The following is a 20,276-nucleotide window of genomic DNA, read 5'->3' as shown; positions in this document are numbered from 1 at the left end:
CCCCCCCCCCCCCCGTCTCTTAATGCATTCTAAATTATAATTATTACAATTAAAATCTATTTATTATAAATTATTATATGCTTATACATGTTTAAGAACTAAATAATACGATTAATATTAATATGTATATGTGACCTTGGACCACAAAACCAGTCTTAAGTCGCTGGGGTATATTTGTAGCAATAACCAAAAATACATTGTATGGGTCAAAATTATAGATTTTTATTTTATGCCAAAAATCATTAGGATATTAAGCAAAGATCATGTTCCATGAAGATATTTGGTAAATTTCCTACTGTAAATATATTAAAACTTAATTTTTGATTAGTAATATGCATAGCTAAGAACTTCATTTGGACAACTTTAAAGGCGATTTTCTCAATATTTAGATTTATTTGCTCCCTCAGATTCCAGATTTTCAAATAGTTGTATCTTGGCCAAATATTGTCCTATCCTAACAAACCATACATCAATGGAAAACTCATTTATCCAGCTTTAAGATATTTTGTGAATTTCTTACTGTAAATATATCAAAACTTAATTTTTGATTAGTAATATGCATTGCTAAGAACTTCATTTGGACAACTTTAAAGGCAATTTTCTCAGTATTTTGATTTTTTTGCACACTCAGATTCCAGATATTCAAATAGTTGTATCTCGGCCAAATATTGTCCTATCATAACAAACCATACATCAATGGAAAGCTTATTTATTCAGCTTTTAGATGATGTATAAATCTTAATTTTAAAAAAATGGACCCTTATGACTGGTTTTGTGGTCCAGGGTCACATATATACTTTTAATATTTTTTTATTGATGTTACTATATTTTTTTTAAAAACTCTATCCAGATTTGTATTATAATACAATAATACTTAATGTTTTTTTTTATTATTAAGATACATTTAGTAATTTTGCAGACCCCATGTGGAAAACCAGTGCTTAACTTAATTACAGAAAAGTGGTTTGATTACCTTCTGTCTGATCTCAGAGTGGGAGGAGCCATATTTCTCCTGCAGGTAGCGGTAGTGGAAGTTTGGGTACGGAGATGAAGTCGGGAAGGAGCCGGATTTATATAATTTCCACAGATTCACTATAACCACAGCAAACAGAACCAGGAACCCAAACACAAACAAACACACCTCCCAGCCAGGCGGGTTCATCATAGTTTACCAAGGTACATATCCAAAAATACCATGGCATTACCATGGGTACAAAATAAATGGTACAAAATGTGGTGTTGTGATGGTGCATGCAAATAATTGTCCAGAAAAACATGTCATTATCATGGATCACATCCAAATAACATTAAAATACTATAGTATTACCATGGTACATATACAAAATACCATGGTATTGACGGCACATATATAAAACCAATAAAAAACATGTTTTTTTACCATGGTACATGTAAAAAACAAACAAACAAAAAAACATGGCTTTATCTTCATACTTTTTCAAGAAATCATATTACTGTAGTAATAAATCATTATTAGAATATCTATGAATTGTAAATTATTATACATAATATTTCATATTAATTAACAAAACATTTACATTTTAATTAAACAAGATTAATATGAATTAATTAGTATATATAATTTTTATATTAATACTATAGTCTATTTTACTCTGTTAAATTCTATTCAGACATTTATTATTTTTTTCATCATATATTTTTTTTACTGATAAATCACATTTTGTAATTTTTTTCTCAAATTTTCTGTGGACCCTTTGCAGACTCCAGGTTGGGGTATTACTATGGTGAATGCCCAAAAGACATGGTACATGTCTACATTTTAATGAGTATTTATACATTTATAATAATTTGTATTATCATTATTATTATTAATGTTGCAAGTTGTATAATAAGCTTTCAGAATCTTTCTCTCCTTTTAATCTCTTTTTTTCTGTTTTTGTTTTGATGACAGTGGTGACTAATTAAAAGTTACCACAAGAACTGCAGTTACTATGGTATTTTTTGGCAGAATCTATGGTCACCATGGTTAACTGTTATAAGTCATAACCAATCCGATCTTTCCCGAGAGAAAACTTCAGACAGGGAAAAAAGTGAAGTTAGGTCTAAAAATCTGGTGGCCCTCCTGGGCACACCCGCTGAAGACTGTGACATAATAGGCTAAACAGAATTAATAGTTAATAAATAATAATGAATAGTGACAAAAAGACCAATTTAAAATAAGCATTTAGTTTCATTTTAAACCATTAACTTGTTATGGGAAAATGGGACATTTTGCATAAAATCTCTATTTTGTGTCTGAAAAGAAATTAATAAAAAATGTATTGATGGGGGGGTTGAAATATCCCTTTAAAGATCTGTATCTTCCATGAAACCCTAAACGCAAAGTTAATATACTGGAAAAAGCATCTAAACTGATTAACCCTTGAAAACAGATTGATTTTCTTCTAAAAGCCTCTCCACCGACAAGCGCTGATATTCCAGGAGCCCCGAACCGAGCCAAACTAAATCACGAGAGCTAATCAAGATGCTTTGAGCGGCGCTGATCATTCAGATGGGACTGTTTTCCAGCGGACAGCGCAGCGCTCAGAGCGGATGAAATAGGGGCCGTGATCAGGAGCGGCTGGAGGGGCTCAAGTCTGCACTGTCAGCTTCTCTCACGCTTCTCAGCTTCTCTGCACTGTCAGCTTCTCTCACGCTTCTCAGCTTCTCTGCACTGTCAGCTTCTCTCACACAGGACTGAAGCGAGCGAACGCTAATAAATCAAGCGTGCTTTTAATCTCCAGAATGACTCATAATAACACTTTCACTGAAACACAAGCGACGAGAGATGCTGCCTGCAGGAGCAAGAAACCTCTCTGGAGAAAGACCAACCGGAGGAGGGGAGGGTTTGGGGGTTACAACCCTACCAGAACAACTGACACATAATATAAACAACGACAAAGCTCAATAACTGACATACACAACGCATTAGCCACACAAAACCGACACAAAAAGTGCAGAAAACTCTCAAAATACACATACAACTAAAACTAACACAACAAAACAAACACACACACACCGTGTTTCCATTTCCCAGCTGTTGTACGGGGGCCGCAGTGTTTTATTTGACCCTTGGGTGTTAAATTAATGCCCCCATCAGAGGAGGGGCCAATCACGATCACCATGGCAACCACCCGAACCGCGGGCACGCGCACTGCATCAGCACGTGAACGGGCCTGAACTTCCAGTTCAGTTCCACATCAAACAAAAACCAACAGGCAGAAAACGCGTGACAATAATTATGCATGTCTGAAATGCATATTGCATACTAATAAATCACTGTATGAAATCATATGCATATATATTCATAATGTAGGATAAACTCGCGACATTTGCAGCATATGCACGTGAAATATGAGCGCTCATAAGCAGCAGATTATGAGCGCTTATGTGTGCTCTTACCTTCAGCAGTGTCTGTTTCTCCCGCTCCTGCTCGCGCACACTTTCATCCATCAATTAACGCGCATTACAGCATCAGATGCACGTGCAAGACCCGATCGCTTCTGGCGCGCGTTTAGATCCGATCTGAAGTGAGTCTGGGTTTTCCTCTGCGCGTGATGAAGATCTGAATGCAGGAGTCCCACCCCTGCAATGCAACTTCAGCACCAACACACACACACACGCGGACGCACGCGCACACACATAGACGTATAAAGAGGTTAGTTGTCACACTGAATATTTCTCAGGGTTGATTTAGGCACACTGACGTCTTGGCTGCAGCATGCTATTGAACATTTCCATTTCCAGATACATTAACGTTCAATAAAGCTTTGTGCTTTTGTGACAACATGCCCCAATAGTGGCACTATATGGGGTAAGTTGTCACAGCGGAACATGAAATTAAACAGCCTATTATATTTGAACAGCAAACAAACTAAGACAGCAAATGCGTCACATTACAAATACTTCAATTAAATGGATAAAATACAGCCTGCATGTATGTAAATAAACAAATTAGTCCTGAGAACACTTATGTTTTAGCACTCCACCATCATTTTATATGATACTAGTATTTTGTTTGCAAAAATTTTCTAATTTGTGTAGTTGGACCTCTGACTTATTTAATCTGATAGATAAGATGGCCTACTTCAAAGAATACCATGGTACTACGAAAAATATATGGTAGTACCATAGTACCTGAATATCTCACGCCCCCAAGTGGCCATAATAATTTAATAATAATAATGTATGCATTTAGCAGACGCTTTTATCCAAAGCGACTATACATTTTTTACCAGTATGTTTTTTTTTATACCATAAATAACACCTACATAATCTTTTTTCAGCAAGGTGCAGTAAACCGTAAAACTATTTGCGCTATAAAGTAGTGTGCTTGTGATTACGACAATAAGTTAAAATAATATGCTAACAAATACCAGTTTGCACCATAACACTGTTTTTGCACGGCGTTTCATAAGTTGTCCTTGATTGGTGAGGTACAAGGGATACAACCTGCCATTTAAATTTTTTGCTATGTATCGTCAGCTCAACAGCTACTTAAGTTTATTGTTCAGGTGTACGTTTTGAATAATACCATTTATTAATATAAATAAATGTAGCATTCATCCAGTATTTATTCTCATCCAGCCTAATAAATAAATCACTTCCCAAGTCCAAAATGTCCCCATGAAAACAAACATTTATTTACAGGATGCCAACCACCACAGTAGCAGCAATGTTTCAAGAGGAGTGATGCCAGGTAAACTTAGTGTTGTGCAATTACAGAAAATAAAGTCTGAAAGGCAAAAATGGCATCGTGATTTTAAAGTATAAAAGATAAAATCCATCTCAGAGGCCTAAGATCAGTGTTAATGGAGTTTTCATAAAAACTTGTGAAGCCAAGCTCAAAGACAGAGAATCATTTGTTCAAAACTCATAAAAGGAAAATTAAATAAAGGGAAATAAAGTCATGAGAAATATACTAAAAAGCAGAGGTAAATTATTTACAATTCTTCAACAAAATCAAAATGATTTACATTCAGTATCTCAATAAAAGCTTTTTTTGTCTTCAATGATGCCCATCAGTCCATCTTTGATCTACGGAGTTCAGTGTGTGATGGTAGAGTTCAGAACTCCAGCCTTGATGTTGGATTTAGAAGAATTTGAGAGCTCCCGCTGTAGGCAAAAACACAAATATATGAATATGAAGCCATATTCCCATTAGACAGTCCACAACCCTTCAGGTTTATGCATCTTTTAGCGGTCTTAAAGGGATAGTTCACCCAAAAATTTAAATTCGGTCATCGTTTACCCTCAAGTTGTTCCAAACCTGTACGAGTTTCTTTCTTCTGTTGAAAACAAAAGATATTTTGAAGAATGTTGGTAACTACTACACCGTTGCGGGTAGCCATTAGGGCCTTTCGCACCGCGGGAACCTTTTCATAGTACCAGAACTAATTGTGGAACCACCCACTTTTTGGCATTTTCGCACCGCCAGAACTGGGTGTGATTTTAGTACCAGACTGCCTTTTTCGAGAACCAAATTAGCTCCTACTCCGGAGCAAGGTCTAACCAGCACGACTGGTACTAATCCTGATGCAAGTAGACATTGATTGGCCAAACGCGTATAAAAACACCCTCACCCGCCATGATTTAAAACGCCGTGTAAACATACTCCTTTCCGTTCTTTCAATCGCTTTACGTATCTTTAGTACTGTACATTTAGTTCTGGAACTAAAGCGGTGCGAAAGGCCCTATTGACTTCCATAGTACAGGAAAAAAAATACTGAAGTCAATGGCTACGAACAACTGTTTAGTTACACAAAAAAAGATATTATGAAGAATGTTGGTGTGTTCAACACCAAGAAATTTCAAAAAATGTAAACAGGTTTGGAACAACTTAAGGGAGTTAGTAAATTACCATTTCTAATTTGGGTGAAATTAATTCAATTTTAGGTGAACTGTCCCTTTAAAACTACAAGGTTGATGTTTTCTTTTTAATTAGTTGAAGGAACATCAGTGATAGTTTGTTTACAGCAGGTAAATAATTCAACATTCTGCCCAGCAAATCTGTGGATCCAGGAAACCAATATTGACAGAAAAGTCTAATTTCATCTCATTAAAGACCCAATGAAATAATCAGGTCGCCATTTCACCACTTTTCTCCAATTTTGATTTCATAGGGTCTTTAAAAACAGCAGATTGTATTTTAGTCATGGTGTTCGTTTGTTCTCATTTCACTGTTAGAAGCTGAAAGCGCGCACACACACAAACACAGACCCTCCTCCGTTAGTCGGGTTAGACGAGAAGAGTGTGTGTTAGTGTGATGGACAGTGAATGGTTTTAGATATACAGACCTGGACGCTGCAGTGGATTCAGAGTCCTTCTATAACAGAAGGCAGAATAAGCACACGGAGGTCACTTGATTTCATCTGCTGCCTGTGTGTCTAGACGGCTAACTGCAGGATAATGAACTTACCGCAAATTCAGAGTAGGAGGAGGCCACGGATGTGATGGAGTAGTTTCTTTGAGGGCTGGCGGCCATTGTGCGCAAAGCTCCGCTCAGATGGGAGATATTCTCCTTATTCCTCTCCAGCCCACGAGGGGTTCGGCCACGGCCAGGTGTCCGCGCACCCAACTAGCAGAGAAACACAGTTCACAGTTTTATTGATTATACTACAAATTCATGTAAAATATGTAGTGCTTAAAGCATAATTCACCTTGCTGGAGGAAAGGGGCGGTCTCATAGAAGGGGAGGAGCATATGGAACGGAGTGTCGTGTTGGGGGTGGAGCTACACATGCTAGAGGTGGAGATCAGCTTAAAAAGAATACATGTTTTTTTTTTAAATAATAAATAGCAGCACATCTGATTGAGATTTGATCAATAGTTTTAGTTTCCCGTTTTGTTTGAAATCTATTGACAATACATAATTTTCTGCTTTCAATAGTCATTATTACGTAGTTAATATTTTAAAATGTAATTTTAATTAACATTTAAAAAAACATTACATTAAAAAAAAAAAATTATAAATTAGCAATTTTCTATTAGCCCTTATATTAAAATGGATCTTTACATTTATAATGCATATATAAAATTATATTATTGCATTAAATAATTCATTTGAAAAACATATGTGCATGCATACGTATAATGCACATTTTGTAAACTAAAATATACACAAAGACATATGTATTTATTACAAAATGTGCATTATGTACATTTTTAACGAAAAAAATTTTTTTTTAAACTAAAATAGAAACTACATATAAAAACAAATTATTTAGAATGATTTTATTAGTATAAATATTAAATTTATTTAAGCAATTTGTGTACATTTACTATCATTATAAAATTATACGGTTATATTTGATATTTATTTTATTTGTGATATCTGGTTTTAGCTTCCCTGGTATTAATATTGGCATCAGGGCATTGCTTAATTAATATTGGTTGATAATTAGTACACATATGCAGTCAGTACCTTGCGTGTTTTTCCAGGTGTTGGGGTTCCAGCGAGTCTCCGCTTGGTTGGGGTTCTGATGGTGGTGCCGAATAGTAGATCTTCCTCCGTCTGCTTCATTTTCTTCATTTGCTGCACAGTACAAACCTCATATCAGGAACTAATATTCAAAATAAAATTAATTAGTCAGAAGTAGTCATTTCAAGAAGAATGTGCTCATACCCGTTCCTGTTTTTCTCTCTCTTTCTCCATGCGGTGTTGATTCCACTGGTCTTCCACATATTGCAGGAACGGCTGCCCGTTCACACGAAACTCTTTACAGTGCGCCGCTTCCCATTGGTCAATCTGAGCCTTCATACTCTTCTCCAGCTGGCCAATCACACAAAATATAAACAAATTAGCATACAAGCCATTCCAGGCGATCAAACATCAGAGTCTGCCTAAAGAGCGTCTCAAACCTTTGGCAAACTCTTCTGCATGTCGACTCTCTGTTTCTCCTCCTTCAGCAGGTTTCCTCCTCTGTTGTTAAAGCGAGAGGGGTCTGTGGCTTTTTTCTGGAGAAAGAAGACCAACCGTAATTAGTCTCAAATTCACAAAATCTTTAATGTTTCTTATGAAACTTTTCAGCTGATCTCCTCTGATTTATCACCTCCAGTTCCTGATAGAGAGTCCAGTTGCTGCTCCAGATGGAAACGGCGTCGTACAACTCAATGTGCTCGGCATAATCCTGCTTCAGTCGCTCCAACTCCAGCTCATGTTCACGCAACACCTCCTCATCCAGATCATCTAACAGCACAAAATAACTAAATCAAACATCAACCAATCTCTGTGCATTTCTAAATAGTATTGCTCAATCACAATTAACATAAAATCTTTAATCAACATGCCAGATTAAGATTAGGTCAGCATTACATCACTTGCTCACCAATGGATCCTCTGCAGTGAATGGGTGCCGTCAGAATGAGAGTCCAAACAAATAAACAAATCCTTCAAGACTCCATCAAAAACTATTTTGGGATGTTTTTATCAGCTGTTTGGACTGTCATTCTGACGGCACCCATTCACTGTAGAGGATCCATTGATGAACAAGTGATGTAATGCTACATTTCTCTAAATATGTTCCGATGAAGAAACAAACTCATCTAAATCTTGGTTGGCCTGAGGGCGAGTACATTTTTAGCAAATATTCATTTTTGGGTGAACGATTCTTTTAATAATACCCTCAAAAACTACATTTTAAAGTCAAATCTTCTGTACTTTCCCACAACTAGCACGGTAGTTCATTTTTGTACTCTAAAGTATGCAAATTGGGATTTTGCCTAGAAACTAGCTGTTGGCATACCACTGTGATAGGGAGTGAAGGCTTGTCTGTGCTCCGGGCTGTAGTAACATTTCTCCCAAAACTTGACAATCTCTGATCGGATTGTGTGAATAACACGCTCGATGTTTTTCTTTTTCAGTTCCTCCAATCGCTGAAGCTCTACCTGCAGCTGTGACACAGTGAGAAAGACAGCGTGAGGGATGGTTTATAATTCCAGCAGAAGCGAAAGATGAAACAACGTGACCTACTTTAGTGACAGGTGAGTGTACTTACTGTGTTCAGTCTGCTCTTTGTGCTAGTGCGCGTGTTTTGCATGAGACTCTCTCTTTCTTCCTCAGGAACCTGCAACATCTCCCACAGCTCCTCAATACGACCACGGATGGACACACACAGCGCTCCACTCTCAGCTTTACGGCTCTCCAGCTGAAATACAACACACACACACACACACACACACCATTAACTAGTGACATTTCACCTACTGAAAAATTTGTTTCTCATTTTAGCTGACAGTGTTTGGGTTACACCCAAAAATAAAATGGAACAGCTAAAAAGAACTGTGTGAAGTGAGTGTGTACCTGGTGCAATAACACTTTGAGTGCACTGAGGTTTTCCACAGAAAGGCAGAAAGCGTCTTCATCTTCACACACAGCGTCTTTCTCAAAGGAGGTGTCAGGATGCTGTTCCAGATCCTCCATCAACACTGTGATCTGACGCTTCATTCCCACAAACTCGGCATGACGGCGCTCCTGTAAACACACACAAGCACACTTCCTGTAACCAAACTGGATGTACTTTCATATTCAGAGAAGCAAACTACCTTACTATTCACTTAAGAATGCAGGATATACCAGCTGTCAAAATTCTGAAATATTTCGGATTGTCTCACACTCAGAAAGGCTGCATTTATTTGATCAAATCTACAGTAAAGATGGTAATATTGTGAAATATTATTACAATTTAAAATAACTGTTTTCTATTTGAATATATTTTAAAATGTAATTTATTCCTGTGATGCAATGCTGATTTTTCAGCATCATTACTCCAGTCTTCAGTGTCACATGATCCTTCAGTTATCATTCTAATATGATTTGCTGCTCGATTATGGGTGCTCAGTTACAACGAACAGTTCTTATCAAGTTTTTACTGTAAACAGATTTTTTTTCAGAATTCTTATGAATAGAAGCTCAAAAATCAGCATTTATTTTAAATCTTTTGTAACATCATAAATGTTCTTTGTCTGTCACTTTTGATCAATTTGATGCATCCTTTCTGAATAAAAGTATTTCTTCCTTTGTTTTTTTTTTGTTTGTTTGTTTTGTTTTAACTTAATTTACCCAAACCTTTGAATTGTAGTGTATCACGGTTTCTACAAAAATATTAAGCAGCACAACTGTTTTCAACATTGGGAATAATAAGAAATGTTTCTTGAGCAGCAAATCAGCATATAAGAATGATTTCTGAAGGATCATGTGACACTGAAGACTGGAGTAATGACAATTACAACAGAAAACAGCTATTTTAAATTGTAATAATATTGCACAATATTACTGTTTTTACTGTAATTTTGATCAAATAAGTGCAGTCTTGGTAAGCAAGCATAAGAGACTTCTTTAAAAAACAAAAAACATAATTATTCCAGACTTTTGACCGGTAATGTATATATAAACCGTGACTTTAATATAACTTGATTATTGAATTATTTGAAAATTTAAAACCGAATGCATTTCCGATATAGTCAACTTAATGGAATAGTTAACCCAAAAATGAAAATTCTGTCATTAATTACTCACCCTCATGTCGTTCCAAACCCGTAAGACCTTCGTTCATCTTCGGAACACAAATTAAGATATTTTTGATGAATTCCGAGAGCTCTCTGACCCTCCCATAGACAGCAAGGGTCCTTACACGATCAACGCACAGAAACGTAGCAAGGAGATCGGTAAAATAATCCATGTGACATCAGGGGTTCAACCGTAATTTTACGAAGCTACGAGAATACTTTTTGTGTGCAAAGAAAACAAAAATAACGACTTTACTCAACAATTCGTCTCTTCTGCGTCACCCTGGCGCCATTTTGGAGAGTATGCACTGAACGCAAACAGCGTAACAAAGTCGTTATTTTTGTTTTCTTTGCACACAAAAAGTATTCTCGTAGCTTCGTAAAATTACGGTTGAACCCCTGATGTTACACGGATTATTTTACCGATCTCCTTGCTACGTTTTTGAACCTTGATCGCGTAAGGATCCTTGCTGTCTATGGGAGGGTCAGAGAGCTTTCAGAATGCATCAAAAATGTCTTAATTTGAGTTCCGAAGATGAACGAAGGGTTGGAACGACATGAGGGTGAGCAATTAATGACAGAATTTTTCATTTTTGGGTGAACTATCCCTTTAATACGTCAAAACTATTTCACATACTAAAAAAAAACAGACAGCTCTGAAAGTGTGTTAGTGTGTTTTACCCTCTCCTGGTTGCAGGTTTTGATGTGTTGTCTGTAGTTCTGCAGCTGCTGTTGTGACGGCACGCGTTCGTGATGGATGGGGAAGAGGTCATCACACAGGATGTCGCACAGATCTTGATCCTGCTGAATCAGAGACTTCAGCTCGCTCTGACGAGCACTTTTCTCTTTCAGCATCATCTTGACCTGCGTACGGAGATCCTTCTCCAGCTGCAGCATCGTAAGACCATCCTCCTCCTGCCAAACACACAAAATCTCCAATCTGATTGGCCGGCTTGACAAAACACCCAGAAGTAAGAGGGCACAGGCTGTTATCAGGCTGTTCTCCAAAAATCTTGTATCAGAGTGACTCACCTGACACTCCTGCACCTGAAGCTCACTACACAGGCTGGTCACCTCTTTTCTGCATGCCTCAATACTGATCAGCAAGCGCTTCTTCAACCCTTCCTCCTCTGCGATCATCATATCCAGCAGATTCTGCAATCACAAAGATTTCACAGTGAATCTGTGTCTCCGTTCTCCAGTCAATGAGAAACGCAGCAATGACCTGGACTGACTTTGATGTGCATGTGAACGGCGTCCGTTCGCTGCAGCCTCTGGTCTTCTGGGATCCCGATCTCCTCCCAGATGTCCTTCAGCTCGCCGAGGGCCTTGTCCAAACATGCTACAGACTCTGCAGCGTGGATTTCACTGAAATGACACACATTCATATTTAATATATACATGCTTGTGTTCTGTTGTCAGACTGAGTTGCAAATTAAACAGTAAAAAGAGCTAGTGTTTTACAATACTTTTTTTTATGAATTAATAACCAAATCAACAGCATTATTGACAATTATACTTATTAATGTATCCATTACAAATATATCAGCAGAATAATAATTTTTACTAATAAATGAGCAGCATTATTGAGTTGTGACTGTATTATTGAATAATAAAATCATTATGTTCCATTAATAGCAGAATTATTGATTATAATTGCTGAAACTGGAAAATGGTTTGTTGAAAATGGCTGTTTATAAATATTCGTACTTACGTGCTAATGCTTATTTTTAAAAAATGTAAAACAAATTACGAAAACATCGACCATTGACCAACCTAAACACTATTTTCACTACAAAATACATGAAGCTAACAACACATATGCTAATCGACACATAAACACAAACTATACACTTCAAACCCTCTCTTTCTCTTACCTCTTCCTCATCCTGTCTTTCCGCCGCAGATCTCCGATGAGATTTAAGTGCTATATTAACACTTCTGAACTTTATCGTACGCTTTATTTCACGATCTATCCGACGGCTGCCTTGAAAAGTCTGCCTAAAAATTCAAAAGCCGCACCGAAACGCATCTGGTCTCTGATTGGTCGAGACCAAGCTAGGCAACCACACATCCTGCTCGTTGATAGGCTGTCGGACATCATAGAAACTATTCAAGCGCACTGATTGGCTGACAATTCAAGCCAGCTGACTGACCAGTTTAACTGGCTGTGCTGATGAATGGAATGAGTCATGACGTTCGAAACCATTAATCAGCAGAGCACCAGTAATTACATTTTGATTGATTTGTTTTTTCTTTAAATTTGTCAAGTCTCTTTTAATCTATAGAATTGTTTTTTTTTAAGTTGTTTTTTTTAATAACTGTTTGTCACTTTTCACTAGTAACGTTAGGCCTATGTGATGAGTTTCTTTTTGGTTGAAGAAAATAATTTTAATATATATAAAAATGTGTTGTTTGTAAATACATACATAAATACATAGAGAGAATAATAATAAGCAAGCAGTATCTGGGAAACAGACTGACAGAAACAAAACAAAAAAAAAACAATAGCAACCAATCAGAGATCAGAGGTTTATTATTTTTTTGTTCTGTTACATGACTTTTGATGCTACATGCCAGTAAAACTTGAATACCGATAGAGTGTAACTAAAGTTTTAAAGAGTTTAAAAAGTGGTGATACTGTTTGACAATGGTTATGCAAATCTGCACCTCTTATTACATCAAACATTTGGAAATAGTCCTGAAACTAAATAACTGATGCATAATAAATGTCACAACAGTGTTTAATTAAAGTCATTCAAACTGTCCCCAGCTCTTTTCAAAATATGCAAAACATTTTTATTCTGTCATGATAACTGATCTACAGTTCTGTCATCTATAGGTGATTAATCTTTGTCATGAAAAAGTCAGATCTACAGCTAATAACGTGGCATCAATATAATAAACATAATTACACTGAAATCAATCAACAAGCAGGACCTTTTCTGCATGAGAAACTGAGAGACATGTCTGGAGTATTAAAGCTGCAAAGGATACATTCATTCTGAAGGATTTGTAAGTATTTATATGTTAATTTATGGAGCTGAAGATAGAGATTCATTAATGCATTAATAGAGATGAAGACTAATTCATATGCTCATATAGCTGAGGATTTATACATTTATTCATGGAGTTGAGGGTTTTTTCACTTGGAGGTGGCAACTCATTTGTTCACATAGCAGTGGATTCTTGTGTGTTCTCAGCCACTGCGGGTCATAAGCTCCTCCAGGGCTCTCTCTTTATGGTTCTCATGCACCAGTAGAACTTCTTTAATGGTGCTCTGCTGGAAACCCATCTCACAGAACTGAGCCAGCAGAAACAGGAACTCTGAAGCCTGAGAGAAACACATAAACATAAATACATTTACATGTTGTGCACTTGATCCCAACTAGTTGAGTGTTTGGAGAATCAAATGCTGATTCGAGAGGTGTTTGGTGCGCTGGATGGCGATTGGTTGAGTGTTTGGCATGCTAAATGCCAGTGCCAGTTGGTCACTCATTTGAGAAGTGTTTTTTGCACTGGATGCTGATTGGTTGCTGATTTGAGGGGTGACTGCATGCCGATTGGTTGAGTGTTTAGCATGCTAAATGCTGATTTAAGGTATGTTTGTCCACTGAAGGCCACTGGTTGCTGGTTGTTGTGCGCTGGATGCCACTTAGTTAAGTGTTTGGAGTTCTAAATGCTGATTCAAGAGGTGTTTTGTGCGCTGGATGGCGATTGGTTGAGTGTTTGGCATGCTAAATGCTGATTTGATGGATGTTTTGTTCACTGAAAACCAATTGGTTGCTGATTTGATGAGTATTTTTTTACACTGGATGCTGATTGGTTACTGATTTGAGGCAATGTTTTGTGCGCTGGATGCCAATTGGTTGCTGATTTGAGATTTCTTTTGCGCTGGATGCCAGTTGGTTGCTAATTTGAGAAAAAAAATTTGCACTGGATGCCGATTGGTTGAATGTTTGGCATGCTAAATGCTGATTTGAGGATTGTTTTTTTAGAGCTATTTTTGGCATGTTTGCCTTTTATTAGGATAGGACAGTATTGTAGACAGGAAGCAACGATGGGATTGGGAAAGGTCCATGAGCTGGGACTCGAACTTGGGACGGCCGAAGCACAATGGTGATGTCAGCGCGCTGCCCACAAGGCTATTGGCGCTGACAATTTTAGGAACAGTTTGTCCACTGAATGCCAGTTGGTCACTCATTTGAGAAGTGTTTTTTGCACTGGATGCTGATTGGTTGCTGATTTGAGGGGTGACTGCATGCTGATTGGTTGAGTGTTTAGCATGCTAAATGCTGATTTAAGGTATGTTTGTCAACTGAAGGCCACTGGTTGCTGGTTGTTGTGCGCTGGATGCCACTTAGTTAAGTGTTTGGAGTTCTAAATGCTGATTCGAGGGGTGTTTGGTGCGCTGAATGCTGATTGGTTGAGTGTTTGGTGTGGTAAAGGCTGATTTGAAGGATGTTTTGTCCACTGAATGCTAATTAGTCACTGATTTGAGAAGTGTTTTTTGCACGGGATGCCGATTGGTTGAGTGTTTGGAGCGCTTAAAGCAGTTTTGAAGGGTCTCACCTTGGTCTCACAGTTCTGGAACATCTCCAAAGCTTCTTCCACCTGAGTCTTCTCAAAACCCAGGCGACAGAGACGGTCACATGACATCAGGTAACTCAAAATCTGGAGATCGAGAAAGAATGAGAAACAGAATGTGTTTATATATATACAGTGGGTACGGAAAGTATTCAGACCCCCTTAAATTTTTCACTCTTTGTTATATTGCAGCCATTTGCTAAAATCATTTAAGTTAATTTTTTTTCCTCATTAATGTCTGAATACTTTCCGTACCCACTGTATATATATATATATATATATATGTGTGTGTGTGTGTGTGTGTGTGTGTGCGTTTGCATGTAGTGAGTGTTACCTGATCAGGACTCTTGGGCCCTGTCCTCTGCAGTGCTAGTATGGCAGTGTGCAGTGTGTATTCGTGTTGTGTAACAGCTTCAAGAAGATCCCTTTCTTCCTGACTTAAAGCACACAGCAGATCTGCATGAGTGTCCTGTAGCCCTGCGGACGTCCGCGGATGCACATCCTAAAACAAAAAATCAGTTCATCGATAATCGTAAATTAAAGGGATAGTTCACCCAAAAATGAAAATTCTGTCATTAATTTCTCACCCTCATGTTGTTCCAAACCTGTACGACTTTTGTTCATCTCCGGAACACAAATTAAGATATTTTTGATGAATTCCAAGAGCTCTCTGACCCTCCCATAGACAGCAAGGATCCTTACACGATCAAGGCTCAGAATGGTAGTAAGGACATAAGTAGTAAACAACAACAAAGGTATTAAACAACGTATCATACGTTGCATACATTGTTTACGTATGGGATACTCTCCAAAATGGCTCCAGGGTGACGCGGAGGAGATGAATTGTTGAATAAAGTCATTATTTTTATTTTCTTTGCACACAAAAAGTATTCTCGTAGCTTCGTAAAATGACGGTTGAACCACTGATGTCACATGGACTATTGTAACGATGTCCTTACTACCTTTCTGGACCTTGATTGTGTAAGGATCCTTGCTGTCTATGGGAGGGTCACAGAGCTCTTGGAATTCATAAAAAATATCTTAATTTGTTCCGAAGATGAACAAAGGTCTGACAGGTTTGGAACGACATGAGGGTGAGTAATTAATGACAGAATTTTCATTTTTGGGTGAACTATCCCATTAAGACCTATGAAGAAGATCTATGGATTTACAGTGTGTGTTACATGTGAGGATGTTTTCTGAGGCCTGGCGGAGGGCAGCGGTCCTGCGGACGAGGGTCTCGGCTGTAGGAGGGAGTGTGAGTTTCGTCGCCCGCTGGTTCTCGTTACAGCGGGTTTCCTGCGGGGGGCTCTGGAGCCGTGAGGGCTGCCCTGTGGCGTCTGGCTGAGGCCAGGGGGGATGGGCCTACGTATGTCTTTTACAGAGGAGGCGGAGCTTGGCCGGGCCTTGTGAAACATGCTAGAAGGGGCGGGGCGAGGGGTGGAGCCTCGCTGGGGGTGACAGGCAGAAATCCACGGGCACTGTGGGCCGGAACTCTTCGGTCTTTCTTTGCTACGAACAGTATCATCCTCAGGGGAGCTCTCGTTGTCTTCGCCGTAGCCGCCCTCGAAGTCCGTGTCAGCAATGAGGAACTGGACCGCCCGAAGTGGGCGGAGCTTACGCCAGTCAGCAGCACTGAGGCTTAAGCTGCGGGGGTGAGGGCCCAGTTCCCATAATTCTGCGCTCCTGAGGCACACCCTGCGGTTCTGCTGCGGGCTGCTAAACATCAGCCAATATGGCGGGCAGGTGGGACACACACTCTGGGGTGTTTTTTTGGCTTTCCTGTTCTTCCGCTGCTGTTCTTCCCATGCAGCCAGGATCTTTTTCTCCAGAGTGAATGAATACTGTCAAACAGGATAACATATGAACATTGTTATAAATAAAGATACATTTAACATAAAATTTCAAATGTATATGATGAATATAAGCATATATATATTACATTCTGACCTTTGTATCACGCAGTATTTGAGCACAGTCTGGGATCGTAAGTTCAGGAGCTGTGACTGGCTCTTTCTGACCCAACTGTATCTCCACAGAGTTCAGAGCAACTTTAAATGGAACCTCATCCAGACTACACATTCTGCTGACATGCACAAACCATTTAGGTAACTCAATACTATAATCTGTAAAACAGTATCTGAGTAGTTCTGTAGTTAATTTATACCCATGTATATGTATTTCTGTTGTTTATATCTCTGTAGATGCACAATCAATTAATACCCTTTGTTGTCACATGACTGTTTTTTAAGCATAAACAAGCATTATTTTAGTATTATTTATATACTATTATAGTTTTGATTTAGAATTTGAATTTGCTTTTTTTTTTCCATTTTAATTTTAGTTAATTTTTTTTGTCATTTTTATTAGTTTTTGTTATTTTCAAATATTACTATTTAGGTTTAATTTATTTTTTATGGCTAACAATTATATAATAATAATAATAATAATAAACCTGACATAAATATAAAAAAATGGAAATAAAACTAGCCTATAACATAAAAAGGTGTTAGAACTGTTTGAACACAGTAAATTAATATAGCTATCCCACCTCAAAGGTCTTGACCTTTTTAAATGTAATATAAATCGTAATACTACTACTATTATTTCCTTGTAATAAAAGAACGAAATCACTAAACTAATTTAAATTACATAAAAAGTTAATACACAAAATTCAGTTTCAATTTACATAATGTAGTCATATATAAAATAATGTAATATTTTACTGTGTAATAATATTACAATGCTTAATTATTGTAGTAAAAATGTTTACATAATTAACTAATTTAAATGACAAAACAATCGTTAGGTATATAATCATATTTATAATTTGCTGAGTCTAGTATTTGGAATGCAACCAATTGTAACTGTAAATTGGTTTATCCATAGATTATTATTGATTACAGGACATTAAATGAAAATTTCTTACCTGTAGTTTTGGTAGTGTCTCTGAGCTGAAGGATGTGTGTGTATGCGTATTGTTCCTCGGTTGCAGTGTCAGACCGTGATAATAAGCTTCACGTGTGCATAATAACAGAAGCATAATGTCCCCATGTGAATCAACACAGGCTTACACACACACTATCAGGATTATACTCTGACTCACACAATAATCCTTCCATATCCTGTTGGAACAAACACACACATAATCTTTATCGAGTTCCTTTCCATTTCTCACATCATAATAAGGTGCTGAAGATACTAAGAGGTTACTAAGAACTCCTACTAAGAACTAAGATACTCAGAACTCATTAGAGACAATGAACCGTGATGCTGGTTGTGTAATAATGTTATCAGATACATGAAAATTCTGTGCGCTATTGTTATTAGTTCGAAGGCGTAGTGTCTGTTTACTCTGTGAATCTGAAAAAGGCTGAGACATCAGGAAATGATACAGCAGGCGCTATCACAGATAACACAAAGTGTTGGGCCATATTGCGTAAGCAGGGATGATTTGTGTGGTTTATGGCGCCCTCTAAAGGCCCTAAACTAAAAACTTTAAAAAACTTAAGCATGACAAAGCCCTGTCTTGATGGCATGTGCTTTAATGCCATTAAAGGGATAGTTCACCCAAAAATGAAAATTTGATGTTTATCTGCTTACCCCAGGGCATCCAAGATGTAGGTGACTTTGTTTCCTCAGTAGAACACATATGATGATTTTTTACTTTAACCGTTGCAGTCTATCAGTCGTATAGGCCTACATTTAGGAAACTACATGAGGTAAATAAACTCTTCTTATAAGTTGCTATTTTCTGGATTTTTGATTGTGAGAAAGTCAAAAATTCTGATGAAATGGAAACAGAAATTTCTCAAATGTGAACATTCGTGATTATTAGTTATGATGATTATGTAAATTATCATTTTAACCATTAGTCTAGCCCTGGAGTAAGCCTCTGATTACTGCTTTTTAACACCATGCACACAATTTGTCTCCTTTTGTCTTGAATAGGATTAATAGTCCAGAATCAAACGTCAAACTGGCTTTTCACTAGCCTGACACATTTAAGCTAATATTTCATGAGCAAAACAGTAAGTTTGCATGTTCATTATCATATTCTTGAGATAACTGTTGTACTTGCTGCTGGGTCATCACAACCTTTGGCTGAACTGAAGCATCTGTGAGCTGCTATAAAAAGGGGATATAAAGGTACACACCTCACGCACCGGATGCCGTGCGCGCGCTCAAGGCAGTTGGACATAGTGGTGTATTAGAGGTAAAAAATGATATAAATATTGTTCGATTTCTGGCACAAACCGATCGTTTGGTGTCTTAGGACATCAATGTGTCGTCACGAGCTGCAGGGTTTAATTTGGATTTGTCTGTGCATGTTTTTTTTACTCTCATAGATTTTGTTACCATTGCCATGCATTATACGACTGATAGACTGCAACGGTTGGAGTTAAAAATCATCATATGTGTTCTACTGAAGAAACAAAGTCACCTACATCTTGGATGCCCTGGGGGTAAGCAGATAAACATAAAATTTTCATTTTTGGGTGAACTATCCCTTTAAGACAAACTGTTACACTGATTAAAGTTACTATACAACTATACAATGTATTTAATATTAATACTGGTGGTGTCATGGTTCTATAGAAGTCTGTTTCCACCAAATAATAAAGAAAACAAAAAGGTAATTGCGACTTCTTATCTCTCTTTATCTCAGAATTTTGTTTCCACAGCATAAAAAACAACAACTCAGAATTGCGAGGGTAAAAAAAGTCTGAACAATTCGCCTTTAAAAATGTTTTTAAAAAGTGTTGCCTTTTATTACCGTGGAGAAAATGGATTTCCATATGGTTCCCACATTTTCTGACAAATTAATTTCCATATTTTTCTATGACTTCTCTATTCTCTATGGGTAAGCTGAGCGGATGTGGCGGAAGACGAAACTTGAAATTCACTATAGCATCTATAAAGACAGCCTTCATGCTTTCAATGTGGAACTAGCCACAGCTAGACAGACCTTCTTCTCAAACATTATAAACAGTAACTTAAACAACACTCGCACTCTTTTTGCTACTGTTGAGAGACTGACAAACCCCCCCAAGTCAGATTCCCAGTGAAATGCTCTCTGACAGCAAATGCAATGAGTTTGCTTCCTTCTTTTCTGAGAAGATCAATAATATCAGAAAGGCAATTAGCACATCCTCAAGTTATGCA

The 20,276-nt window shown here is 37.6% G+C and overlaps 3 protein-coding genes across 6 annotated transcripts in view; all 3 read right to left on the bottom strand.

Annotated features, from left to right (window-relative positions):
• Positions 1–1,165, bottom strand: part of LOC107740705 (synaptotagmin-12-like) — a 10,672-nt gene extending 9,507 nt beyond the window's left edge. The window contains exon 1 of the mRNA XM_016553213.1: positions 974–1,165. Within this exon, the coding sequence (XP_016408699.1) occupies positions 974–1,165 (192 nt within the window). The remainder of the gene's footprint in view (positions 1–973) is intronic.
• Positions 1,166–4,618: 3,453 nt separating this feature from the next.
• LOC107740703 (protein regulator of cytokinesis 1-like) lies at positions 4,619–12,625 on the bottom strand. 3 transcript variants are annotated; one of them, XM_016553211.1, is made up of 15 exons: positions 12,401–12,625; positions 11,759–11,891; positions 11,556–11,678; positions 11,205–11,438; positions 9,319–9,489; positions 9,014–9,163; positions 8,762–8,909; positions 8,069–8,205; positions 7,878–7,973; positions 7,642–7,788; positions 7,441–7,551; positions 6,678–6,776; positions 6,437–6,595; positions 6,315–6,340; positions 4,619–5,133 (listed from the first exon to the last, which is right to left on the bottom strand). In XM_016553211.1, exons 1-15 carry the CDS (start codon positions 12,409–12,411, stop codon positions 5,085–5,087), a joined length of 1,794 nt encoding a protein of 597 aa, XP_016408697.1. In that variant the 5' UTR covers positions 12,412–12,625; the 3' UTR covers positions 4,619–5,084. The 3 variants fall into 3 exon arrangements, with proteins under 3 accessions (XP_016408697.1, XP_016408696.1, XP_016408698.1); XM_016553210.1 differs by having other exon boundaries at positions 6,315–6,343; positions 12,401–12,624; XM_016553212.1 differs by lacking the exon at positions 6,315–6,340.
• A 422-nt stretch (positions 12,626–13,047) lies between these two features.
• ubap1la (ubiquitin associated protein 1-like a) lies at positions 13,048–18,135 on the bottom strand. 2 transcript variants are annotated; one of them, XM_016553208.1, is made up of 6 exons: positions 18,040–18,135; positions 17,061–17,193; positions 16,295–16,954; positions 15,445–15,612; positions 15,096–15,197; positions 13,048–13,857 (listed from the first exon to the last, which is right to left on the bottom strand). In XM_016553208.1, the coding sequence occupies exons 2-6, from the start codon at positions 17,190–17,192 to the stop codon at positions 13,723–13,725; spliced, it is 1,197 nt and encodes a 398-aa protein (XP_016408694.1). In that variant the 5' UTR covers position 17,193; positions 18,040–18,135; the 3' UTR covers positions 13,048–13,722. The 2 variants fall into 2 exon arrangements, with proteins under 2 accessions (XP_016408694.1, XP_016408695.1); XM_016553209.1 differs by having other exon boundaries at positions 17,061–17,196; positions 18,040–18,132.
• Between the last annotated feature and the right edge of the window lie 2,141 nt (positions 18,136–20,276).

The sequence above is a fragment of the Sinocyclocheilus rhinocerous genome, unplaced genomic scaffold (genome assembly GCF_001515625.1).
Source record: "Sinocyclocheilus rhinocerous isolate Xijiao unplaced genomic scaffold, SAMN03320098_v1.1 scaffold6459, whole genome shotgun sequence".
In the NCBI taxonomy this organism is placed as follows: domain Eukaryota; kingdom Metazoa; phylum Chordata; class Actinopteri; order Cypriniformes; family Cyprinidae; genus Sinocyclocheilus; species Sinocyclocheilus rhinocerous.
This window is presented reverse-complemented; position numbering and strand designations above follow the sequence as displayed.

What these genes read in the sequence shown, in the direction of transcription:
- LOC107740703 (XM_016553210.1), bottom strand. An exon ending in CCTCCTACTCTGAATTTGCG is followed by an intron (nt 6,344 to 6,436) that starts GTAAGTTCATTA and finishes CTTCTGTTATAG; the next exon opens with AAGGACTCTGAATCCACTGC. An exon ending in GAATCCACTGCAGCGTCCAG is followed by an intron (nt 5,134 to 6,314) that starts GTCTGTATATCT and finishes TTTTGCCTACAG; the next exon opens with CGGGAGCTCTCAAATTCTTC.
- ubap1la (XM_016553208.1), bottom strand. Translation starts at nt 17,192, where the DNA reads ATGTGTAGTCTGGATGAGGTTCCATTTAAAGTTGCTCTGAACTCTGTG. An exon ending in AAATACTGCGTGATACAAAG is followed by an intron (nt 16,955 to 17,060) that starts GTCAGAATGTAA and finishes CCTGTTTGACAG; the next exon opens with TATTCATTCACTCTGGAGAA. An exon ending in TCCAGAACTGTGAGACCAAG is followed by an intron (nt 13,858 to 15,095) that starts GTGAGACCCTTC and finishes TGTTTCTCTCAG; the next exon opens with GCTTCAGAGTTCCTGTTTCT.